We start from the raw sequence: 26500 nt of genomic DNA on the forward strand, positions 1-26500 counted from the left end.
GGCTTTACCGCCTATGTTCACAAAGCGGCGATAGACATCCCTTCACAGGCGTGTCGTGTGTTCTGCTGGGTACTCGGACTGCTGATCAAACTAGTGTGACAAACAATAACAACAAACTGATAACACAATCTCCAAGTACAGGCCGATGGGTGGCCGAGTGGTAACGCACTTGCGCTCGGAAGCGAGAGGTTGCGAGTTCGACCCTGGGTCAGGGCGTTAGCAATTTTCTCCCCCCTTTCCTAACCAAGGTGGTGGGTTCAAGTGCTAGTCTTTCGGATGAGACGAAAAACCGAGGTCCCTTCGTGTACACTACATTGGGGTGTGCACGTTAAAGATCCCACGATTGACAAAAGGGTCTTTCCTGGCAAAATTGTATAGGCATAGATAAAAATGTCCACCAAAATACCCGTGTGACTTGGAATAATAGGCCGTGAAAAGTAGGATATGCGCCGAAATGGCTGCGATCTGCTGGCCGATGTGAATGCGTGATGTAATTGAGTAAAAAAATTCCATCTCACACGGCATAGATAAATCCCTGCGCCTTGAATATGTGCGCATAAAAAATAAAAAAATAACAAAAAATACTGAATCCCTGCGCTTAGAACTGTACCCACGGAATACGCGCGATATAAGCCTCATATTGATTGATTGATTAATTGCTCAATCCTTAACGGTTGAGCCAACAACGACAAATGCGTCCATGGCTTGCCATAGATGAAAACAACGTATAGATCCTTGGGTTGACTGACGACAGCAGGCCGCCAAATAACGGATCAGCTTGAGTGTAATTATCAATGAGCACCTGTAGTTAATTGTCCCAGGCCCTCTCATAGGCGCCAGAAATGGGGAGTCATTTAGTTACCGTCTCCGTAGAAAACAGACTTCACGTTCTCTTTGGCGTATCCACGAAGGACAATTTAATTTATATGCACGAATACGTCTTCCTGGCGTTATATGTGAGAGCTGCCAGAATATTGCCTTGAAAAGCAGTGATATTGTGCGTTAGTAGCTGTGTGGTTTAGGGTTAGTAGCTGTGTGGTTTAGGGTTAGTAGCTGTGTGGTTTAGGGTTAGTAGCTGTGTGGTTTAGGGTTAGTAGCTGTGTGGTTTAGGGTTAGTAGCTGTGTGGTTTAGGGTTAGTAGCTGTGTGGTTTAGGGTTAGTAGCTGTGTGTTTTAGGGTTAGTAGCTGTGTGGTTTAGGGTAAGTAGCTGTGTGGTTTCGGGTTAGTAGCTGTGTGGTTTAGGGTTAGTAGCTGTGTGGTTTAGGGTTAGTAGCTGTGTGTTTTAGGGTTAGTAGCTGTGTGGTTTAGGGTTAGTAGCTGTGGTTTAGGGTTAGTAGCTGTGTGTTTTAGGGTTAGTAGCTGTGTGGTTTAGGGTTAGTAGCTGTGTAGTTTAGGGTTAGTAGCTGTGTGGTTTAGGGTTAGTAGCTGTGTGTTTTAGGGTTAGTAGCTGTGTGGTTTAGGGTTAGTAGCTGTGTGGTTTAGGGTTAGTAGCTGTGTGGTTTAGGGTTAGTAGCTGTGTGGTTTAGGGTAAGTAGCTGTGTGGTTTGTGGTATGTGTCCAATAGAAGTATAGCCTCGTTACATAAACCATGAACACATCTGTGGCGAACAGTCCACACTATCTTTCACACTGTAGGTATCAACTGTTGGGCCTCTCCACGTTACGTGTTTGTCATTGTATTTATCACACTGTAGGTATCAACTGTTCGGCCTCTCCACGTTACGTGTTTGTCATTGTATTTATCACACTGTAGGTATCAACTGTTGGGCCTCTCCACGTTACGTGTTTGTCATTGTATTTATCGACACTGATCATATCAGCTATGACCTTTCGTAGATATTTTAAATATCATTATTAATTCCAGATCAATTTGCGTCCTTGCATTGTCTCACGGAAAGCAGAAACATACAGGGCTTTACCTTCGCCGGTGGTCGTGGGTCCGTGTGGACCCAGAAGGGTGTTTAATTGCAAATATCTCTTAAACTAGTTAGAATTTTTTTAATAAGCTTTTAAGAATGCTTCAGGCACCTAAAAAGCTCTTATGTCCTAAAATTTCAGCGAGAGGTAATTAAAAAAAAGAGATCATATTTAGACTACAAACATCATGGGGCCGTGCGGACCCATGTTTCTCAAAGAAGGAAATGAGAAGCATGGGTCCGCACGGCCCCACGATGACTTCCGTGTGTAGTCGATAACCCGGACGAGTAATAATGATGACTGAGGGCTGGACGGATCAGCATCTACACTTTTTATTTCTCGTGAAAAACAGTAGTAGTGCGATTACCGATAATCAATGGTGTGATTAGCAGTTCGCCTAGTTTCTTACAGGATACGGAACAAAGGGAATTAAACCGAGTGCGTGTTGAGTTCAGCTGAGGGCAATTGCTTTACCAGTGGCTGGACAATAACTCACTGATTACATGTATATGTATGAACACGCACGGTGAATAATTGTACAGGTCGTAATCGTCAAATCTTGAAGAAAGAAGAACATTCACGGAAATGTTTCTATTTTGTTGTCGTTGTCATAAAACTTTACCATTTTTTCTTGTCTTTTGATGTGTTTTTGTTTTTTTTCAACACACCGAATTTTGCCGAATTTTGACACATTTCCAAAAAATATCATTAAGCATTAACAACAACGACTATCGATGCGCTTGGATGAGGATACATTTACGTTTATGAGCTGACAATGTGTTTTGTGACGTTGTGCTGGTGTTGATTTGGGCCAATCAGCTGCTGGATGATCAGACCCGTGTCAAGTTTTTCCCACACAGAATGAATTGCGAGCTGTTTCAGTTAGCCAACAGCTGGATCAAGGCGAAGCAAAACCTCTGTCCAACATGGAGACAGAGCAAAGTACACAAAGTGTGACTATACTTGCTCCAAAAAAAGGTGGACGTTATCGCATGTGACCTTCGGGAATATTAATCAGTCGTATGATAACCGGGCTGGATAAGGCATTGCACTGATCTTATTCGGCCAGTTAAGATATGGCCAGTATATTATCTGTGTAGCAGTTTTTGTTTTGCTTGTTTTTCATGTTGTTCTGCCCCAACACTTGCCCGACCCCGTGACCCCCAAAGTTCACAACCACTCAGTCATTTTTCGTGAATGATCTCTCCCGCGAAATCAGCGTATGCTGCCACAATGGTGGGGTAAAAACGGTCATACACGTAAAAACCCACTCGTGCAAAAACATGAGTGAACGTCGGAGTTTCAGCCCGTGAACGAAGAAGAAGAAGTGAATGATCTTGCTTTTAGTGAGGCAAGCTTTCTACACGCACTCCTTATCAACCTGTTTCAGACACACACCTCGCTAATGACTGAGAGGTAATGTGTGTGTGTGTGTGTGTGTTTGGTGTGTGTGTGTGTGTTTGGTGTGTGTGTGGTGTGTGTGTGTGTGTGTTTTTGTTTTTGGTGTGTGTGTGTGGTGTGTGTGTGTATGTGTGTGTGGTGTGTGTGTGTGTGTGTGTGTGTGTGCGTCACAATGTAACCAGGTATTCTCGGATTTTGTGTAACAACCATCATGCATGCAGTTATATTCAACATATATTTCTGTCAACTCGTCGACAATTAGCACCGGTTCCATTCTTCTTTGCACAGTTGCCTCCCTTTGCAAGACTCCACGTACTCAATGTTAACAAAAGAGCAGTGACGAAATAGAAAAAGAGACAGGGGGAAGGGGGAGGGGCTAATGATCTGACAAACAACTATACCTTCTTTTTAGTGTCTGACAGGAACATTACCTGTGTTAATAACCTTCAAAGCCTTATATGGGGCGGGGATATAGCTCAGTTGGTAGCGCGCTGGATTTGTATTCAGTTGGCCGCTGTCAGCGTGAGTTCGATCCCAGGTTCGGCGGAAATTTATTTCACAGAGTCAACTTTGTGTGCAGACTCTCTTCGGTGTCCGAACCTCCCCCCGTGTATACTACATTGGGTGTGCACGTTAAAGATCCCACGATTGACAAAAGGGTCTTTCCTGGCAAAATTGCTTAGGCACAGTTAATAATTGTCTACCTATACCCGTGTGACTTGGAATAAGGCCGTGAAAGGTAAATATGCGCCGAAATGGCTGCAATCTACTGGCCGTATAAAAATTTCATCTCACACGGCATCACTGCAGAGCGCCTAGAACTGTACCCACGGAATATGCGCGATATAAGACTCATTGATTGATTGATTATTTTCCCAACAGTAAATTTGTCTCATTTAAAGGGTCCATCCTGACCTCAGGTCAAAATGAGTTCGGCTCATTCTCTCCCTGACAGGATGCCTTGGTTTTCCTTGTCTGGCGAGGAAATTGATTTTTCTTTACATATTTAGATCTTTTCGTAATGTGTTATGGATATAAGCAGATTCGCGATCGTCGATAATGATTTTTCATGGTGTTGTGTAATTTTTAAATTACAAAGGAATTGATATGTAAGACAGTTTCAAGCGAGCTATTTTTCGCGGCTGTATTTACTGTGCAAACAACTCTAAATATGGAAAAAGTGTCACGTTGGTTTCGGCGCTCGCTGGAGCAGACGATTTTTTCTGACAGTGATGCAACCATATATTACGGTCTCCTTCCGGCAGCAGTCCCAAAATTTTGACTTGTTTTGACCTTAGAACGATGTCTTTATCATAACTGTGAAGAACAGAACGGAGATCACTGTGGAAGTCGGCCAATCTGCAATCATTTTCGTCTCGCGAACACTGCTCGCGAACAACATATGGGAGATAACTCTATATTCTTGTTTTGATAGATTCGCGTAGGACTTTAGCGTCCGGCCAGAGAGATAACTGGCGATAGCCGTGGAGCGATGATGATCAGAATGGTAAAGGGTCTGGATGACTAACATTGAAACACCGATGAAAACTCTATTTGTTTGTGGTACAATTACTGTGTGTGTGCCAGCTGTTACTGCAGTACCTTTTGATAAGGTTGATAAGGTTGATAAGGTTGATAAGGTTGATAAGGTTGATAAGGTGGCTTAGGTCACATCCTCATACATGCTGTTGCTTTGTGTTTAATGTTTGTGAAACAACCTTTCTTCCCTTCGTACATTTAATAAACTTGTGTCTCCTTTGATTGTACATGTATCGTTGAACAAGCTGTTAATGAGGATGAGTACACAGAGAATACATTAATTGCATCTGGTGTGAATGTAGCGGTGTAATACATTCCACTGCTGTGGCATCCCGACTATAAAGGACATTGTGGTGTGAATGTAGCGGTGTAATACATTCCACTGCTGTGGCATCCCGACTATAAAGGACATTGTGGTGTGAATGTAGCGGTGTAATACATTCCACTGCTGTGGCATCCCGACTATAAAGGACATTGTGCACGTGAATAATACATTCCACTGCTGTGGCATCCCGACTATAAAGGACATTGTGCACGTGAATTTGCTGTTTGTTTTGCATTCCTGGTAATACCGCTTATAACATCGTCACTTGGGATGTCATGGCAATTGTTTGAAAATGTACTCAATTTCATTTCTTTAAGTCCGTAATGTTGAACAGATTTTTCCATTTTTCATGGAAATATTTGCATTTGAATGGAGAAGACTATATGCATTGGTTCTTAGAGCAACAATATAATTATATCCATCTTGCTATCAGGAATCACACAAATTTACATTGCAATGGTCAGTTTGCCATTTCGAAGCTTGGTGTTGATGTTGTTGTTTTTCTGGTAATAATTGAAATGAACTTGGTTTCTGGAAGCTTTCTGTTTAATCATGTGCCAATAATGAACCATAAAAGATAAATTTAGGGGAGAGTTTAGGAGAGAGGGTGAGGTTGAGATTGAAATGCAAAATCTGACTAGCAAGTGCTTCCAGCCAAAAAATCTGACTTCAAACATACCATTTTCAAGAAAACTTTTATTCATTGCAAAAAAATCAACAGTGATTATCAAACATTAATACAAACTCATAGAATATGAAGGCAACCTCATAGAATATGAGGCAAATAATAATCACCACTTTCTGATCAAGCAAAGAAACTCTCCCTACCTGAGACACACAGTCAGCAGTTCTGACCTACACACATGTAAAGACACATCTTCAAATACAGTTAGACATCATATGCATTATAATATGGCAGCAACTGCCAGTGGCCCTTCACTAGTAATTTGTAATCATGGATTTAAACAATGGAGAATTATGTACATCAAGCAATAGACTGTTCTGTTAAAACACATAGATGTACATGCACATAGTCACACACACACACAGTTACCAAAGCAGAAAAAGATCCTCTCTTGATATTGACAAATACATGATATTATTGACAGTAGCACAACAGTGCAGGCAAAACCACAGCTGTGGATATGTCCTCTTGATGAGAAGGAATCAGAGCAAAATGGAAAGGCAACATGTTATCCACACCAGCCAACGTTTTATAAGACACATTAAATATGAAAATTAAACCAAGCCACACGTAGAACAGAACAGAGAATACAAAAACTCAATTAATTTAAACCATATAAACACCTATTTACAAATCACACTAAATTTGCATAGATGCTGGCACTACGGTGTACCCTTGTACTGGCACGATGACATTCTGTGTCCAACATTGTCGCATTAAACCCTGTTTATATCGAACTCCTAAAGTTCACATGTCTTGCATCTTATTTTTCTACATTTTTCCTTGTGAGCTAACTTGAAAACTATGTCAGTAATGAGGTCAATATACTGTTCATTTCCAAGTGCTTTGAAACAAGCTTCATCCACCACAACATGTACCAAACTAATCTCTAAAAGAGTTTAACGAATTCAAGGCACTTTTAATACATCACTGAAAACCGTATAATCAGGGGTGGAAATGTCTCTCTCTACAGCAGCCATTTTTGCTTGAAAAAAAAGAAAAAAGAAAATCAGGTCAAGTTTGTACAAAGAGATGATACCAGCACAGTCTTTACATTTCACACACTCTCCTGTTGGTTGTTCACCCTGGCAAACTGGCAAAACTGAGACCAATGGCACAGTAGAGAATGAGACACCATTGATAAAGGGTGGGGAACACATCGTCTGTAGTCATCATGACACAAACCCTGACCAAAACCATGACGACGAAATAGGCCGGAGTCAGCTGAATCAGCACAGTGTAACATACAGACATTTCCAGTCAGCTTGTAAAGTGATAATATTCTAGCACTGAATACTATGATCAATGAAATTGAAAGTCTCCATCTATATATATATATATACGACTTGTGTCTGTCTGTCTGTGTGTCTGTCTGTCTGTGTGTCTGTGTGTGTGTGTGTGTTCGCGATGCACGGCCAAAGTTCTCGATGGATCTGCTTCAAATTTGGTGGGCATATTCAGGTAGACCCCGGACACAACCTGGTCGATGAGAATTTTCAACACGTGCTCTCAGCGCGCAGCGCTGAACCGATTTTGGTTTTTCTGTTCATCTTCCCAGATCCATTCCCAGTAACTCTTCCTTATCTTCTCCAGTGTTTTGCGTTTATCTCCCTTCCTTCGTGTGGCGTCAATCCATATTCCCGTTACTATTTTTAGAAGGTCACTGTCCACAACGCTTTCATCCATATTCCCATTACTATTTTTAGAAGGTCACTGTCCACAACGCTTTCATCCCGGCGAAGCCGGGTATTCCTCTACTCCGGCCGGGTATTCCGGCGTACGGTGCGCCACTCACCCGGCGAAGCCGGGTATTCGGCTCTACTTCTTCCCGGCGAAGCCGGTTACCCGGCGAAGCCGGTTACCCGGCGAAGCGGGTATTCATCTAGTTATACAATATGTTAACAAAATTTTAATTTTGAGATTGACTATTTTAACTTCAGATGTTTCTTTGGTCAGGTCAGTAGAAAAGTTAACACAGAATAAACCTTGATCAGGTGAATCTCTTGAAAAAATTGAGTAGTAAACCTATTACTGGCAGTAAACTTGTTTTTAAGCCAGGCATTAACTGTCAAACAATCTCAGTGCCTTCACTTTTATTAGCTAAGATAAACTGGGGAATGTTTTGATTTTTCGTGAAGTCCCAAGCAGAAATTTTTGATGGTTAACGGGGGTGGTGGAAGTCACAGATGAGGTCTTTGATATAGGTTGAGTTCCAGTCACGCTCGAAGACGTCATGCAGCTGCTGGCGAAAGTTGCCCTGAGTACTGGTTGAGTTCTGGTTGACGATAAATCCCACTCCTCCCGTCCAGCCAAAATAGTCTTCGGACCAGTTGGAGGTACCTGTTAAAACATTAACTCAATATTGAATGTTCTTCTAACATCTGGAAGATTTCAAACAATGGCTGACAAGGTAGGAACAGCTTACATATATCACAACATTTAATGTTTTTTGATGGAACTATACAAGAGACTTTAGAACTCGGCGATGATGTAACTTTCGAATTTGTTGTTACAGTAAACAGGCAAAGATCTGAAGCTATTCTGTATTTTTCTGTACAACATGAAACGACTATTGTTCTGTGAGAAAGCTTGGATAATAGTTGTGCATTTAAGTTTCACACGCCTGTTGATATCTTGTTGTTGTGTGTGTGTGTGTGTGTGTGTGTGTGTGTGTGTGTGTGTGTGTATGTGTGTGTGTGTGTGTACAAGTAAGATAATGATAAACACATACCAATATAAGCGTGCTGGTCGGTGACCATGTACTTGTTGTGGTTGACACGGGCATAGGGAATCTTCGTCTGGTTCGTGGTGAAGGCTGGCACTTCAAACAGTTTCTGGAAAAAACAAATGAGACAACGCATGTACTAACAGAACATGTAAATAATATAATTATTACCCCTTACCTCCAACAGCTGCAGACGTTCCCATTTCTACTGTAAGCTTTGCTTTGACATCTCTTCCCCCGCATGTCATGGTTATCATGAGACATCTCTTCCCCCGCATGTCATGGTTATCATGAGACATCTCTTCCCCCGCATGTCATGGTTATTATGAGACATCTCTTCCCCGCATGTCATGGTCATTATGAGACATCTCTTCCCCCGCATGTCATGGTTATTATGAGACATCTCTTCCCCCGCATGTCATGGTTATTATGAGACATCTCTTCCCCCGCATGTCATGGTTATTATGAGACATCTCTTCCCCCGCATGTCATGGTTATGATGAGACATCTCTTCCCCCGCATGTCATGGTTATGATGAGACATCTCTTCCCCCGTATGTCATGGTTATTATGAGACATCTCTTCCCCCGTATGTCATGGTTATTATGAGACATCTCTTCCCCCGCATGTCGTGGTTATTATGAGACATCTCTTCCCCCGCATGTCATGGTTATTATGAGACATCTCTTCCCCCGCATGTCATGGTTATTATGAGACATCTCTTCCCCCGCATGTCATGGTTATCATGAGACATCTCTTCCCCCGCATGTCATGGTTATCATGAGACATCTCTTCCCCCGCATGTCATGGTTATCATGAGACATCTCTTCCCAAGCATGTCATGGTTATCATGAGACATCTCTTCCCCCGCATGTCATGGTTATCATGAGACATCTCTTCCCCAGCATGTCATGTTTATTATGAGACATCTCTTCCCCCGCATGTCATGTTTATTATGAGACATCTCTTCCCCCGCATGTCATGGTTATTATGAGACATCTCTTCCCCCGCATGTCATGGTTATTATGAGACATCTCTTCCCCCGCATGTCATGGTTATTATGAGACATCTCTTCCCCAGCATGTCATGGTTATTATGAGACATCTCTTCCCCCGCATGTCATGGTTATCATGAGACATCTCTTCCCCCGCATGTCATGTTTATCATGAGACATCTCTTCCCCCGCATGTCATGGTTATTATGAGACATCTCTTCCCCCGCATGTCATGGTTATTATGAGACATCTCTTCCCCCGCATGTCATGGTTATTATGAGACATCTCTTCCCCCGCATGTCATGGTTATTATGAGACATCTCTTCCCCCGCATGTCATGGTTATTATGAGACATCTCTTCCCCTGCATGTCATGGTTATTATGAGATCTCTTCCCCCGCATGTCATGGTTATTATGAGACATCTCTTCCCCCGCATGTCATGGTTATTATGAGACATCTCTTCCCCCGCATGTCATGGTTATTATGAGACATCTCTTCCCCAGCATGTCATGGTTATTATGAGACATCTCTTCCCCCGCATGTCATGGTTATTATGAGACATCTCTTCCCCCGCATGTCATGGTTATCATGAGACATCTCTTCCCCCGCATGTCATGGTTATCATGAGACATCTCTTCCCCCGCATGTCATGGTTATTATGAGACATCTCCCCCCCCCCCCCCCCCCCCCCCGCATGTCATGGTTATTATGAGACATCTCTTCCCCCGCATGTCATGGTTATTATGAGACATCTCTTCCCCCGCATGTCATGGTTATTATGAGACATCTCTTCCCCCGCATGTCGAGGTTATTATGAGACATCTCTTCCCCCGCATGTCATGGTTATTATGAGACATCTCTTCTCCCGCATGTCATGGTTATTATGAGACATCTCTTCCCCCGCATGTCATGGTCATTATGAGACATCTCTTCCCCCACATGTCATGGTTATTATGAGACATCTCTTCCCCCGCATGTCATGGTTATTATGAGACATCTCTTCCCCCGCATGTCATGGTTATTATGAGACATCTCTTCCCCCGCATGTCATGGTTATTATGAGGAGCACAATCTCCTCAGGTTTACTAACCCACATAGGAATGGCTGTCTTACCGCCGACTCCAAATCTTTGAGTCAGAACAGCCTTCTACCTTGCCCCTATAGTCAGAACAGCCTTCTACCTTGCCCCTATAGTCAGAACAGCCTTCTACCTTGCCCCTATAGTCAGAACAGCCTTCTACCTTGCCCCTATAGTCAGAACAGCCTTCTACCTTGCCCCTATAGTCAGAACAGCCTTCTACCTTGCCCCTATAGTCAGAACAGCCTTCTACCTTGCCCCTATAGTCAGAACAGCCTTCTACCTTGCCCCTATAGTCAGAACAGCCTTCTACCTTGCCCCTATTTGACAAAATACAGTGGAACCTGCCCTGGCGACACCCTCTCCTCAACCACCATCTGTCCACAACCACCACCCCAGAGGATCCCCTACATGCTTTTTTCTTCCACATAAATAATCTTTCGATAAGTACAATTTGTCATTAGCGACCCCTTTTGGTCGGTCCCTCGGGTGGTTGTTATCGACAGGTTTGACTGTTAGGGTGGTTGTTATCGACAGGTTTGACTGTGTTAGGGTGGTTGTTATCGACAGGTTTGACTGTGTTAGGGTGGTTGTTATCGACAGGTTTGACTGTGTTAGGGTGGTTGTTATCGACAGGTATGACTGTGTTAGGGTGGTTGTTATCGACAGGTTTGACTGTGTTAGGGTGGTTGGTATCGACAGGTATGACTGTGTTAGGGTGCTGCATGTCTTTTTCATACCTAGTGCCACTCTTGTGTTGGATCAATGTCCAGGCTTGACCTAGTGGAGAATGAGTAGTGCTGTTTATGCATTGTACAGAGGGCAAACGAAGGGGACAGACAGACAGACAGACAGACAGACAGAGAGAGCTGACCGGTACAACAATGACAAGAGAACTGACCACTTGAAGGTCGGTGTGGGGGTAGTGTAGGTGTCCCATCATGGTCAGGGAGCAGAGCAAGGGGTACATGTCTTTCTTGGTGTGATTCCACTTGCTGGCCAGTATGCGTACCCTCACCCGCCGGTCAAACGCCGCTTCCCTCAGTGCATCGTCGATCACTGGCCAGTACCTGCGCAAGTCACAAACATAACACTAAATCAAATAGCTAAAAAAATAAAACAATTTGCTTGAGTATTTCAAGAGTAATTCTCCATGGCTGAGTACGTGAGGATTAAATGTTATGCGAATGATATCTTGAATTCTTAACTAAGACATCTGAACATTCAAGTTGATTTCCATCAATAAATACTGTAATTTGATTGAACCATGTGGACTACAGCCTGTGTATTTTTAGTGAAGTACAAGGAATATTCCTCACATCTTTGCTAAAGTTGAACAAAACTGACAACACTAACAAAACAAGTCGCGTAAGGCGAAAATACAACATTTAGTCAAGTAGCTGTCGAACTCACAGAATGAAACTGAACGCAACGCAACGCAGCAAGACCGTATACTCGTAGCATCGTCACTCCACCGCCCGTGGCAAAGGCAGTGCCAGTGGAATTGACAAGAAGAGCGGGGTATTCGTTGCGCTGAGAAGGATAGCACGCTTTTCTGTACCTCTCTTCGTTTTAACTTTCTGAGCGTGTTTTTAATCCAAACATATCATATCTATATGTTTTTGGAATCAGGAACCCACAAGGAATAAGATGAAAGTGTTTTTAAATTGATTTCGAAAAAAAAATTTTGATAATAATTTTTATATATTTAATTTTCAGAGCTTGTTGTTAATCCAAATATAACATATTTATATGTTTTTGGAATCAGCAAATGATGGAGAATAAGATGAACGTAAATTTGGATCGTTTTATAAAATAAATATTTTTTTTACAATTTTCAGATTTTTAATGACCAAAGTCATTAATTAATTTTTAAGCCACCAAGCTGAAATGCAATACCGAAGTCCAGGCTTCGTCGAATATTACTTGACCAAAATTTCAACCAATTTGGTTGAAAAATGAGGGCGTGACAGTGCCGCCTCAACTTTCACGAAAAGACGGATATGACGTCATCAGACATTTATCGAAAAAATGAAAAAAACGTCTGGGGATTTCATACCCAGGAACTCTAATGTCAAATTTCATAAAGATCGGTCCAGTAGTTTAGTCTGAATCGCTCTACACACACACACAGACATACATACACCACGACCCTCGTCTCGATTCCCCCCTCTACGTTAAAACATTTAGTCAAAACTTGACTAAATGTAAAGAGACACTGAATGGTCTTACTTAGTAGTGTTAATGAGATGAAAATATCCTTTTCATGAAAAGAATACCCATGATTCCCAGGGAGTTCATTTCCGCCAAGTTCCATGCTATGCGGTAATCATGCTTCCAGAGACAGGTGGAGGTTGTACTCACCTATTATGGGCCAGGTAGAGAGAGGAGGGACTGTAGTCCATGACAGCAATGTTGATAAACTCCTTAGCGTTTTTGATAACATCAAGGATGGCATCAAGGTCCTTTGTACGCCCCTCTGGGCAAAAGTCAGGAGGTGAGCTCTGCAATTTAGGAGGGTAAAGTACAGCATGGCGTTCTCTGAATCAAGAGGGACTGAACAAAGTTGTTGGGCTGGATATGATGTGTGTGAGTGTGGTTAAATAAGGTGCTTCAAAACAAACTTGTACTTCAAAGAATACAATGGTGCTGAAAAATTGTGATACATTTAGTCCACAAATGAATAAAAGCACACATTTGAAGCACACATTTGAAGCACACATTTGAAGCACACAGCCACAACAAACGTCATTTTCATACCTCTTGTTTTAAGACGTTCTGTCTCAATATTAGGTTTCCTTACATTTGTTTTCTCTTCATAATGTATTATAATCTTTCTCTTGATAATGTTTTATAATCTACCTCCATTTAAAGACTTCACAGTAAGTAGTGCACAATGTTTTCTCTTGATAATGTTTTATAATCTACCTCCATATAAAGACTTCACAGTAAGTAGGGCACAATTTGTTTGTAAAGCGCAGTTCATGCAAGTCATAAAGGATAAAAATGCAACAGTGACATAACTCTGTAGCCAAACGTTGAACCTACAGATACATAATCAGAGACGTGTGTCATTGTTCTTTGTTACAACATGCTAACAGGTGTGTAGAACATGCTAACAGGTGTGTAGAACATGCTAACAGGTGTGTAGAACATGCTAACAGGTGTGTAGAACATGCTAACAGGTGTGTAGAACATGCTAACAGGTGTGTAGAACATGCTAACAGGTGTGTACAACATGCTAACAGGTGTGTAGAACATGCTAACAGGTGTGTACAACATGCTAACAGGTGTGTACAACATGCTAACAGGTGTGTACAACATGCTAACAGGTGTGTACAACATGCTAACAGGTGTGTACAACATGCTAACAGGTGTGTAGAACATGCTAACAGGTGTGTAGAACAGGTACGTACAGACAGGTAGACAGGCGCCGTTGTGTCGTTGAAGCGGACGTCCATGGGGTTGGTGACGTTGATGTCGGTGTTGAAGTCAGAGGGCCAGGTGTCGGGGATGGTGTTTTTGGGGTCACCCAGGTACCAGTAGACGTCAAAGATGTTCTGCAGGTTGGCCGCCAGACTGGAACAGTTCTGGACCAGCACGCCTAGTTCCTTCACCTGTCACCGCACAGCCAAACCAGCGATCAGTCACAGACAAGGGGTGAACAGGGGAATAGACGGAAATTTCTGATTGGAGTTAAAGTGTGTAAACAATTCGCTTAGGCAATCACTTCTTTCTTTCTTTATTTGGTGTTTAACGTCGTTTTCAACCACGAAGGTTATATCGCGACGAGGGAAAGGGGGGAGATGGGATAGGGGAAAGGGGGGAGATGGGATAGAGCCACTTGTTAAGTGTTTCTTGTTCACAAAAGCACTAATAAAAAAATTGCTCCAGGGGCTTGCAACGTAGTACAATATATGACCTTACTGGGAGAATGCAAGTTTCCAGTACAAAGGACTAAACATTTCTTACATACTGCTTGACTAAAATCTTTACAAACATTGACTATATTCTATACAAGAACCACTCAACAAGGGTAAAAGGAGAAACAGAATCCGTTAGTCGCCTCTTACGACATGGGGGGGGGGGGGGGGGGGGGGGGGGGGGGCAGAGAAATAAGGATGTGGAAAAGAAGACTTTTGGTAAGTGAAATAAAGGTGATGGATCCAGTCAGGTAGAAATAAGACAACAAGAAAAGAATTGGAAAACTGCAGGGAATAGTAGGGAGAGTTTTCTTGGAAGGAAATATAGGTGAAAGGACTGGTAAGGCAGAAATAAGACAAAAGAAGAGAAGTAAAGGGGTGGGGTAGCTCTGTGGAAACACTCCCGCCGCGTGAAGGCGACCCCATGGGAGCAATCACTTCTGACATGCCATCGCTCAAAAGTCTGGTACATCTCTAAATTCACATACATTCTCTTTGTTTTGCCCCTCCATCTATAACTTTACTTTTTGCCAGGGAAAAAGCTTACCAGCCTTTGCTCAACAGTTCTATTTATCTCTAAAAGCTCAGGTGACATTGCACAGCCAACAGTTATTTCCCATATAAGTGGAAACAATAAAAAAAAAAAAGTCTTGCTATATTCCTCATTTTACAAAGGTACCCTGCGCAATTACTTTTAACCACAGGGAAAAGACATGAGAATTGTAGAGCAAGAACTTTGAAGGAGTATGTCTTAACTCAAATCACACCATGGAAGACTTTGAACGCCAGTGAGTCTAACACGATGCTGCTGAAAGTGACAGACCTGTGTGAGTGATCTCCAGTCCAGGTTAGCACTGCCGATGTAAAAGTGTTTGCCATCCACCAGCCAGAACTTGGTGTGCAGGATGCCCTTGTCCATCAGACGGGTAAAGTTCACTGTGCGCACTTCCACCGTGTGACCTGCACACACATTGCACATCATTAGGACTGAAAATGTTGCCACTCTGCGCCTTCTTCGCTTGCCCTAACACTAACAATAATTGTACTTTCACTTGTACAACTCGTGGAATAGCAATGGATACATGGATTACAATCCTTTGCTCCATTCTCACCTTTACTTAAAGTCACTTCCTTTATCCTGACATCACAAATAATACCAAAATATGATCCAAACTGAACGGTATGGCAGGAGCAGGGATGCCTTACAGTGCTTTTCCCAATGGTCAGCACATCTCTCTCTCTTTTGCTCCTTCATTTGACTTTTCTTCCCCCAGTACACAGGTGTCCTGTTTAGTTTTCTCCACCTAAACACCTTACCTGACCCTTGGCCTTTCTGCGAGAGGATAGCCGTGTCGTTGTTCTCAGCGTTCTGCACGATCCTCAGAGACAAGTTACGATTCCCCACATTCAGCAGTGAATGAAAGATGTCCTCTCCCTGAAAAACACAATACAAAATGTCAATGTTTGTGCACTGCAAGGCTATAATGTCTCCACTCCAGCAGTGACTGAAAGATGTCCTCTCCCTGAAAAACACAATACAAAGTGTCAATGTTTGTGCACTGCAAGGCTATAATGTCTCCACTCCAGCAGTGACTGAAAGATGTCCTCTCCCTGAAAAACACAATACAAAATGTCAATGTTTGTGCACTGCAAGTGCAAGGCTATAATGTCTCCACTCCAGCAGTGAATGAAAGATGTCCTCTCCCTGAAAAACACAATACAAAATGTCAATGTTTGTGCACTGCAAGTGCAAGGCTATAATGTCTCCACTCCAGCAGTGACTGAAAGATGTCCTCTCCGTGAAAAACACAATACAAAGTGTCAATGTTTGTGCACTGCAAGGCTATAATGTCTCCACTCCAGCAGTGACTGAAAGATGTCCTCTTCTTCTTCTTCTTCCATATTGTGACCACGGTCATTTTGGCTGACCATTATGTCACATTGTGGAGGGTTGCAGATTCCAAAGAGTGAGAAGAAAAAAAAAAAAAAAAAAAAAAAAAAAAAAAACCTAGCTAGAATCTACTGGGGGCTGGGGAGTTCCTGCACAATGCAGGAACTCGACTCCTGCGCAGTGCAGGAGTCTGGGGCCTGGGGGTGTGAGAGGAGGAGGGATGAAGGGGTCTCGTTCCAGTCCCTGATTGTTCTTGGGAGGAAGCTGTTCTTTCTGTAGTTTGTTCTCGCTGGGATCCGCTTGAATTGCTGTCTCTCTGTGGGGACTCCTCTTCTAGCCCTTGGGGCGAGTAGGTGTAGCTCCTCGCACCTCACATGTGCGGATCCCGATGTGATCTTCTTCAGCATGGAGAGCCTGGCCTCTTTCCTGCGTTCTTCTAGCGAGGGCCACTCTAGTTCGTTGAGCATGTCGTCCACGCTGGCCGTCTGTTTGTGTCTGTTGAGAACAAAACGAGCTGCCCTACGCTGCACTTTTTCAATCTGACTGACCTCTTTGATCTTGTGCGGGTCCCAGACTGTGCAAGCGTACTCGACTATTGGTCGGACAAGTGATTTGTAGGCTAGTTCTTTTGTCTTTGGAGATCCGATTTTCAGGTTTCTCCTCAGCATGCCTAGTGCACTGTTGGCTTTGGCACACACGTTGTTGATGTGTTTGTCCCAACCTGCATCTTTCTGAATGGTGACGCCCAGGTATTTGATGGCGTCCACCGACTCCAGCTGGTGGTCATGGAGCACGTAGTCGTGGGGCTTGGTTGTTCTGCTTCGAGTCATTGGGAGGGTGTTGCATTTGTCAGGATGGAATGACATTTCCCACTCTTCTTCCCATGCTTCTAAGCTTCGCAGATCGTCCTGGAGACTCTCGTGGTCTTGTTGAGAAGTCACTGGCCTGTTCAGCATGGTGTCGTCTGCAAACAGGCGCGAGCTTGAAGTGACTCTGTCCGGTAGGTCATTGATGTAGGCTAGGAAGAGGCATGGGCCCAGCACAGATCCTTGGGGTACTCCTGACTTGACGTCAGTATAGTCAGACTCTGCCCCTTCCACGACGACTGACTGGCGGCGCCCACTGAGGAAGCTCCCGATCCAGTCGTTGACCTTTCCTCGGACACCATAGTGGTGGAGTTTATGGCACAGTAAACTGTGGTTGACTTTGTCAAATGCCTTGGCAAAATCCATGACAACTATATTAGTCTGGAGGCTTTTTTCTAAGTTGGTTGTGAGTTCCTCAAAGAGTTCAAGCAGTTGGGTTTCACATGAACGACCTTTTCTGAACCCATGTTGTTCTTCGCACAGTATCTTGTTGGACTCGAGATGACTCATGATGCTGCTGACCAGAATGTGCTCCATCACCTTGCACGAAACGCTTGTGAGAGAAATTGGGCGGTAGTTCATTGGGTCATAATGCTCGCCCTTTTTGAATACTGGGGCGACATGGGCAGTCTTCCAGTCATCCGGGACGGACCCTGAGCGGAGTGATTCCTGGAAGATGGTCGTCAGTGCTGGTGAAACTTCGGGTGCGAGCTCTCTGAGGACACGGGGGGATAGGTCGTCTGGGCCAGTTGCTTTGGTGGGATCCAGGTTCAGAAGGAGTTTTTCAACTCCCTTCTTTGAGATGGAGATTTCATCCATGGCGGGAAAAGATTCCTGGTCGCTGGACATGGTGCATTTCGTCTGGAACTCCTCGCTGGTGTAGGTGCGTCCGTCACTGAATGCTTTGTAGAACTGGTCATTCAGGACATTCGCCTTCTGCTTAGAGTCAGTGACTAGGCGCCCCTTGTTTTTCAAAGGAGGTATCCCGGATGAAGTGGAGCGTTGATGTTTCATGTAGGTCCAGAAGCGTTTTGTTGATGGTAGAGAGTCAGCTTCTTCTTTGGAAGGAGTGAAAAGGTTGCTTATGTACTCCCAGTATGCTTTGCGGATGCCCTTCTGTACATCTCTTCTGAGATACTTAACCTCAGTCCTCAGTGCGTCTGTGTTCTGTTTCTTCATCTTTTTGTATTTTCTGTTTTTCTTTCTGATCAGCCTTCTTAGGGATGGTGTGATCCATGGTTGTTTGTCTTTTTTCCTTGGTCTTTTGTGTGGGATGTTCTTCTTCACGCTCTGTAGCAGGTCTGTTTTGAAAACAGTCCACAGCTCATTCACCGTACTATCTGTACTCTTTTCGGCTATCTTCTTCTGTAGCTCCCGCATGTCTTCCTTCATCTGTTCCCAGTTAGCTTTGCTATACAAGGGGATAGGTCTCGCACACCCGTTCTTGAGGCTGATCTTGGTTGCTAGTTCAAAGTAGACGATGTCGTGGTCAGAGAGTCCTGGCACCATCTCCACACGGGAGATGAGGCCTGGTGCGTTTGTGAGGACAAGGTCCAGGGTGTTTTCCAGTCTAGTGGGCTTGTTCACCATCTGTTCCAGGTTTTGTTCACTGATCATGTCCATGAAGTCCTGGTGGAGCTGGGGGTGGGGCACTGGTGTCTTCATGGTCATGGGGCTTGTTGTCCAGTCAAAACCAGGGAAGTTAAAGTCTCCTGCTATGATGATGTTTGTGCGCTTGATCTTGCATGCTTTCTTGAGTGACGTCTCAAACTGTTTGAGGCTATCTTCGTCTGCTACGTTAGGGCGGTAGTATGCGCATATGTGAGTGGATTTCATGCTTTTGCTGAGGAGTTTAACCCAGAGGATTTCACAGTCTGTTTGGAGCTCACTGACCACAGTGGCCTGAAACTCCTCTCTCGCTGCTATCAAAACACCTCCTCCTCCTCTGCGTCTGTCTCTTCTCATCACACTGTAGCAGTCTGGCATGAACTCATTGTTCGTGACAGAGTTGTCAAGCCAGGTTTCTGTGCCAATGATAACATCTGGCTTGGTGGAGTCTATGAGATTAAGGATCTCAGCTCTCTTGCCCACCACAGAGCGGAAGTTAACATTCAAAATTCTGAGTGGCCTATCTTTGTATAAGTTGTTTTGTCTAGAGTCTTTACATGGGGTTGAAGAGTGGAGTGGGTTGAAGTCACCATCCTCTGACGGGAGGGACATGGTTGTGCTAGAGAGATTGTGCTGTTGTTCTTCTAAGTTATGCAAGTCAAAGGCGATACTGCTGTAGTTTGCATTTCCGCATACTGCGCAGTTCCAGATGACTTGGGAATCATTTAGGTCAGTATAGGTCTGTTGGCTAATGTTCTGGCAGCTGGCATGAAACCACTGCCCACATGTTTCACACACAACTCCTCGCATGTTCCAGGTCACATCGCAATCGCATGTTCCGCATGGAGCATGGGAACTGTTATTTGAGTTGTCTGCCATCGATCTTCTATCACAGTCACAGCGAGTATCAAAAGATTTGACTTGAGCAGGTAAAAGATCACAGGTATCACAAGAATGTGTATCACAAGGTGGTAGGAGTAGAACGGAAGACTGAGCTATGATTACCAGAAGAGTAAAAAAGCTTGCTCGGGTTTTGAGAAAGTTTGTCAGAATTTCGCAAGGTCGTGGAGGTTTCATTTCACTCATATATAATTGAGATTCAGTACTTACGATTTCGTCGTACAGCCGAAGGAAGACAAAAACAAAGGGCAGCACAGACGAGTGTTCACACGACAGATCTTACGTCGAGGGCGGCCATCTTGTCCGGTGTTGAGTTGACAAGTTTCACTTACGATGTTGTTTTCGTATCAGGTGGTCTCCAGGTGACAATGAGGAGGGTTTGGGTATTTCAGGGACAGTTTAGGATGAGAAATAATGCAGTTACAGGGTGGGACAGTGGGATGGGACATATAGAAAATGAATAAAATGAGGACGAAACAGGAGAGAAAAGGAAGACTAAACTAGCCGGAACCGGAAGCAACCCAACACAATACAAAATGTCAATGTTTGTGCACTGCAAGGCTATAATGTCTCCACTCCAGCAGTGACTGAAAGATGTCCTCTCCCTGAAAAACACAATACAAAATGTCAATGCAAGGCTATAATGTCTCCACTCCAGCAGTGACTGAAAGATGTCCTCTCCATGAAAAACACAATACAAAATGTCAATGCAAGGCTATAATGTCTCCACTCCAGCAGTGACTGAAAGATGTCCTCTCCCTGAAAAACACAATACAAAATGTCAAGTTTTGTGCACTGCAAGGATATAATGTCTCCACTCCCTGCTGTGTCTGCAATATTCTGTATCAAATTCATAAAGCGACAAGAAGGTGCATGAAATCAGTCGGCAAAGGACAACATTTCTAACCAAACTCACATCAGCGGAGCTGTTGTCATGGAAAGCAATGTCAGAGCCTCTGAGCGTCCAGTAGTAGGATGCGATGTGGATGGACTCCTTGGCCGATTCAATCAGAGATTTCAGGCCGCTGTACGTTGAGGGGTGTACCTGCTGACCCTCCGCAAACGTCAGGTTTTGTGGGATGGACTCCACCAGGGTAAACCTGCAAGGAAGCAGGGGAACAAAACATTCAGATTCACCATTACAGAAAAAAGCACCCTATTTATTTATTTATTTTGATCTAGTGTTTTATAAGGGAAAGGGGGGGGGGGGGGGGATGGACACAGAACAAAATCCCAGAAATCAACTGAGAAAGACATTGATAGACGATAAAAGACGATTAAAAAAAATTACAGTAAACTGCTGGGCAGAAAACCTTTAACCTAATCCAGTTCACTTATTCAGGTAAACCTTGACCAAGCATGCTGAAGTGTCTTTCTTTCTTTCTTTCTTTCTTTATTTGGTGTTTAACGTCGTTTTCAACCGTTAAAGGTTATATCGCGACGGGGAAAGGGGGGGGGGGGGGGGGGGGGGGATGGGATAGAGCCACTTGTTAATTGTTTCTTGCTCACAAAAGCACTAATAAACAAATTGCTCCAGGGGCTTGCAACGTAGTACAATATATGACCTTACTGGGAGAATGCAAGTTTCCAGTACAAAGGACTTAACATTTCTTACAGACTGCTTGACTAAAATCTTTACAAACATTGACTATATTCTATACAAGAAACACTTAACAAAGGTAAAAGGAGAAACAGAATCCGTTAGTCGCCTCTTACGACATGCTGGGGAGCATCGGGTAAATTCTTCCCCCTAACCCGCGGGGGGTCCAGGGAGGGGTAAATTCTTCCCCCTAACCCGCGGGGGGTATGTTGAAGTGTACCACTTTGACAGCATGCATACACCGAGTACTGAGCGTCAGAAGATAATAGTTAATACAAACTATCATAGTGAAAGAAAGCAAAATCCTCTTCTTCTAAGCCACATGTTATAGTGATGAAGACTGATTATTGTGTTTCGTATTAGCAGTGTGGTGCACATATTCCTCTGAGTAATACACTATTTTTTAAGAAAGTCTATCAGACTGAAGTAAGATGATAGAATCTATAGAATGATAATACATAATGGAATAGAAATCCTGTGTGGTATTTTTTTAAACTTACACACAGTTATCAGCATACTGTGACGGGGCCAATGGTGGAGCCACTGCTATAAAGTCCATGGGCATCTCGTTCACACCCAGCCCCTCATCATCATCACCCGCTGTGTGTGTGTTCCCCCTGTCACTGTCAGTGCCGGGGGCTGGTTCAGCACAGGTGAAGTAACACTCCGTGGACATGCCGTAGTAGGCCACCACTGACAAGGCAGTGAACACTCCCGCAGCAAAAATGCCAAAGTAGAAGCAGAAGGATGCAAAACACAATGGTCTTTTTGCCCTCCTGGCTCCTCTGTGGGTTCCAATCCAGTTGTCAGCGGAGACTGAGTCGTCCAGTGTGTTGGATACCAGCATGGCCTTGTCGCCGCTCAGTCGGTCAGGTTGCTGTTTGGATGACCCCATTGACGACTTTGGTTTCATGGTGCTTGTCTTATACACCAGTGACTGTAGAAAGCACCGTCACCTCAGGCTCAGTAGATCTTTGGTTTGTGAATTTCTGAAATCAGAATGAAGAAATAATACAAATGACTGGTTTTTCTTACATTGCATTCCCAGCAAGATAACAAAAAGTGCTGCAAAGTTAAGTTTAAAAGAATATCAAACCTGACTGGTTGGTTATTGCTTTGTACCAACCAACTAGGTATGATAAGTTTTGAGACAAACCTGAACTTTGTGGCACTGTTTGTAATAATTTTCAAGTGTTTTTTTGTATACATGTAGTGAAGTACTGGCTTGAACTTGAAGTTGCAATGCAATTTTAACGTTAAAATCGGGCCACAACTTTTACTGCAGAGCACTGCATCCACAATCAAGACATGAAACAAATTATCATCGTGTAGGATTTAACATAAAATATGAGCAGTGACATTGACATCTTCAGGTTTTAGACGTGTTTACATGGCACCGGAGCTATATATAGCCTGATCTTGCTCTTGTTAAAAATACAGCAAAGCTAGGTTGGTACGAGATCCATCTCTACAGTGTGCAACAATGTCTGTGTGGCCCTCAACAAGTAAATGAAAAAACAAAGGCTTATCATTGACATTGCTTGTTCTAAAAGACACACGCTTTCATCTGTGAGATCAAGCAACACTCTAGATAAGCCTTCATTTCCTCAAAACTGCATTCTCTTATCTTGAGCGTGAGTGGCCTAGTCCCTATAACCTTGTGGAAGCAATGTTACATACTGAAAGAAGAGCATGTGTGTGTGTCTGTGCTCTCTCTCTCTTTCTTTCTCCCTTTTTCTTAAAGGGTAGTTGTGTGTGTGTGTGAATTATCTCTCTCTGAAGATAAAGAGGCGCACACGTGTGTAGTGAGAGAGAGAGCAAGAGAGAGAGATAGAGATTGAGAGTGTGTTTGTTTGTGTGAGCGCCAGAGATGGCCAATTACTGAATTAGTCCCTTGTGGAGGGTATGCACTATGAGGTGCCTTGGGTGGTGGACGTCAGGTTTTGCCAAATAAGTCACTGCACTTCTATCTAATTATCTTATCTTGAGTGTGACTTTTTATCTTTGTGCACAAACAACGCTCTAGATAACTGATAAGGCTTCATTGTTTGATGATAAAAAAATGTTCCGTCCGCTTTCAACGCTTTAAAGACCAATCTGTCACTTGTAGCATTGTGGAACTGAAATGATCTCAGATTCTGTATAAAAACAATTAACCTGACACGAAGCTAGATATCTATATATATTATATATATATAAAACATCAGAAATTGTGAAAGAAACAATTGAAAGTCAGCAGAGACTTTCTTCCGAGATTTGTTAAAATCTCTTAGCAAAGATAGAGAGAGAAATAAGTATCCCTTCACAGACAGCCTATTGGGAGCATCAGACCCTCCTCAAGGGGGACCGAGATTTACAGAGCAAAGTCCCTTTGTGGGGGACGTATTGCAAGGTAATCTAGTCCTGAGGATTATTATATATATATATATATATGGAGATGTATCCACACCACTACTACCATTTAAACAAATGTGTTAACCTCTATCTCGATCTCCAGCTAACTAAAGGAGCGGTCACACTGAACAATTTTCCCCGTAACACGGAACGATTTTCGAACATAATCAAGCCACTCGCAAGTGATTCTCTTGTTGCTTCAGACAATAGAACTGGCTCTATTCTCAGGGAGTCAATCAAAGGTCGGAACCAATCAGAACACTCCGTTGTGGCCTTCACGTCTTAACTTAATAAATGCATGGCACTGGCTGACAGCAGCAAACAGCGTCTCTTGATTTAAAACTTTTCGGAAGAAGTTCTTTACTCAGATACAAAGGAGACATTTAACTTTTAGGGTGTGTTCGACCTTAGGGAACCATCAGATGCAACTGCCTGCTTAACATCTTTCTCCTGAAGGCCTTATGCTTAGTTATAGGTATTTCAAAAAAAGGTGAGAGCTAAACCTGCTTGCCCAAAATGCACCTGCTCGATCGCGCTCTATGAATATAGAGAATACATAGCCGTGTGACGACATGCGAGTCAATGGGCGATCATCTGATATGGAACGAATCCCAGGGTTGAAATATATCGCTGCAGTGTGTTCCTGCCTTAAGACTTCCAGATCCACACCAGGAAACTAAATATTATTGTAAATCGTATAACTGTAGACCTGCCCAAGCACATACTTACAGTAACTGTCTACGCGGCTAATCCTAAAAACTAGGCAACAATATGCTTTTATCAGAAACACCACTGGAAGGCCAAATCTTCCTTCCAACTGATGGAAAACAAAGGAAACGGGTGAAAAGTGAGATGTATGTATTTGTTGCAATGAACTGGGGGACATACAAGGACTGCATGAGCCACCCCCGCTGATAACTTGTCTCTTGCTTCATAGTTTTTTCACATTAGCGGATGTCATTTGTCATTTGTCCACACAGAGGGGATGGGAAACAGCTGCAAAAAGCCAAGGAAACTCAAACGTATTGAGAAGCAAAACGTTTGTCCACCCGCCTTGCTAACTTGCTTTGTTTGTGTTGTCAAATGGATACCACTACATGTACCAGCACCATGACAGTTGTACTTAATTATTCATACTGAGAAAAAAAGGTAAGAGTTAAAAACTGTCTGAGTTTACCTTGAAAAAAGACTGTTTGGCACAATGCGATCACTATCTCCTCGGAACAAACCCACAATAACGATAGCCATCGACTTACCAGAGACCAAAACAAAGCTGACTGAATCATGTGAGGTCTAAAAGCGTTTGCTAAATGCACGGCCTCATGCGCAATTTGTTCAGAGGAGCAAGTTGGCTGGAAATAGTACAGAACTGCTCAATGTTGGGTAGCGAGAGTTACCTTTCTTATTCTTAATTAGGCGCATTTCTAAACGGAAGTATTTCCAGACAGTACAAACTGGAACTTGTTTGGAAGGAAACTATGCAGGAACCAGAGATACTTACAGATCTGTGGCAGGAACTGAGGAATGAAGCATTGTTTCTTGTGATGTTTACGTCTAGTTTCCATGTTTTCTAGGATGCAATTGAAACGAAAATCAGTATACGTTTTGTGAAAAAGGTAATAGAAGACTCTGCGCATTGTTTTGAGAGGGACAGCATTGTCTCAGAGCGAGGTTTGTACAGATAATGGACACTTGTCTTGTCTTGTCTTTCCGTTATTGCCCACAATCAGCAGTAGTGATTACTTCGGCACTTGATGGGATGTTGCGCAAGTCCAAGAAAGCAGCGTCTCCAGCATCCAAAAGTCCATTAAAATTTACAGGTTGGGGGAGTATGGGGGGGGAGGGGACATGAGTCACAGTGGCTACTGGTTTAGTGCGAGGCGCGCGACACAAAGGTGTCGACAGTGCGGGCCTCGACGACAGCTGCTGGTAGAGAGTTCCAGTCCTTCACTGTGCTAGGTAGAAAAGCGGCACTCCGATACTGAGTGCGGCAGGTGATGAGGCCGAACTGCTGGCAGTGGCCTCTTCGCTGGCGTGGTGGTAGGGGGGGCCAGCTTCGACTTGATGCCCGGACAGTGTACGATGCTGTTCGTGATCTTGTAGAGCATCGATAGGCGGGCAAGCTTCCTGCGCTCCTCCAGAGACTGCCACTCAAGGTAGTCCAGCATCCGGCTGACACTTGACGTGTTGTGATAGCGGTTGCAGACGAATCGGGCAGCTCGTCTCTGGACGGCCTCAAGCTTGTCGATGTTCTTTTGGGTGTGCGGGTCCCATACCGACGAGGCGTACTCCAGGATAGGCCTGACAAAGGCCTTGTACGCCTGTTCTTTCACGGATCTTGATGAGATCTTCAGATTGCGCCGCAGGAACCCCAGGGTCTTGTTTGCCTTGCTGACGATGTTGTTGATATGGTCGTCCCAGCACAGGTCACCCTGAATGGTCACACCCAGGTACTTGACCGCCTTCACTGTCTCCGGCGTATGCCCATGGAGCTGGTAAGAGGGCTGTAGTGGGCGTCTGCTCCTCGTAACAAGCAGGGTGTTGCACTTTGCAGGGTGGAACTGCATGTCCCAGCTCTTTTCCCACTCGGCTAGGCGATGGAGGTCTTGTTGTTGCTGGGCCTGGTCATTTACACTAGTCACCACCCTGTATAC

At 43.8% G+C, this 26500-nt stretch overlaps 3 protein-coding genes across 5 annotated transcripts in view; 1 reads left to right on the forward strand and 2 right to left on the reverse strand.

Moving 5' to 3' along the window:
* The window catches only part of LOC138953534 (myo-inositol 2-dehydrogenase-like), a 13276-nt gene extending 12846 nt beyond the window's left edge, over positions 1-430 (reverse strand). Inside the window, exon 1 of one of the 2 annotated variants that reach the window (XM_070325373.1) lies at positions 1-430. This exon is cut by the window's left edge and continues 285 nt beyond it. The gene's annotated coding sequence lies outside the window, so the exon portion shown is untranslated. The other variant, XM_070325372.1, reaches the window with a different exon arrangement.
* A 5430-nt stretch (positions 431-5860) lies between these two features.
* LOC138953025 (5'-3' exonuclease PLD3-like) lies at positions 5861-25221 on the reverse strand. 2 transcript variants are annotated; one of them, XM_070324798.1, is made up of 10 exons: positions 25103-25221; positions 21953-22441; positions 20769-20952; positions 15905-16022; positions 15411-15547; positions 14081-14281; positions 13029-13168; positions 11566-11734; positions 8599-8701; positions 5861-8207 (listed from the first exon to the last, which is right to left on the reverse strand). In XM_070324798.1, exons 2-10 carry the CDS (start codon positions 22363-22365, stop codon positions 8029-8031), a joined length of 1644 nt encoding a protein of 547 aa, XP_070180899.1. In that variant the 5' UTR covers positions 22366-22441; positions 25103-25221; the 3' UTR covers positions 5861-8028. The 2 variants fall into 2 exon arrangements, with proteins under 2 accessions (XP_070180899.1, XP_070180898.1); XM_070324797.1 differs by having other exon boundaries at positions 25024-25179.
* An 85-nt stretch (positions 25222-25306) lies between these two features.
* LOC138952611 (uncharacterized) overlaps positions 25307-26500 on the forward strand; it is a 29254-nt gene continuing 28060 nt past the window's right edge. The window contains exon 1 of the mRNA XM_070324303.1: positions 25307-25517. The gene's annotated coding sequence lies outside the window, so the exon portion shown is untranslated. The remainder of the gene's footprint in view (positions 25518-26500) is intronic.

The sequence above is a fragment of the Littorina saxatilis genome, linkage group LG17 (genome assembly GCF_037325665.1).
Source record: "Littorina saxatilis isolate snail1 linkage group LG17, US_GU_Lsax_2.0, whole genome shotgun sequence".
In the NCBI taxonomy this organism is placed as follows: domain Eukaryota; kingdom Metazoa; phylum Mollusca; class Gastropoda; order Littorinimorpha; family Littorinidae; genus Littorina; species Littorina saxatilis.

Coding starts and splice junctions, on each gene's coding strand:
- LOC138953025 (XM_070324798.1), bottom strand. CDS start 22,365: ATGAAACCAAAGTCGTCAATGGGGTCATCCAAACAGCAACCTGACCGA. Junction 14,282..15,410: donor ACTGGAGATCACTCACACAG/GTCTGTCACTTT, acceptor GTGCGGTGACAG/GTGAAGGAACTAGGCGTGCT. Junction 13,169..14,080: donor CGGCGCCTGTCTACCTGTCT/GTACGTACCTGT, acceptor CCTAAATTGCAG/AGCTCACCTCCTGACTTTTG.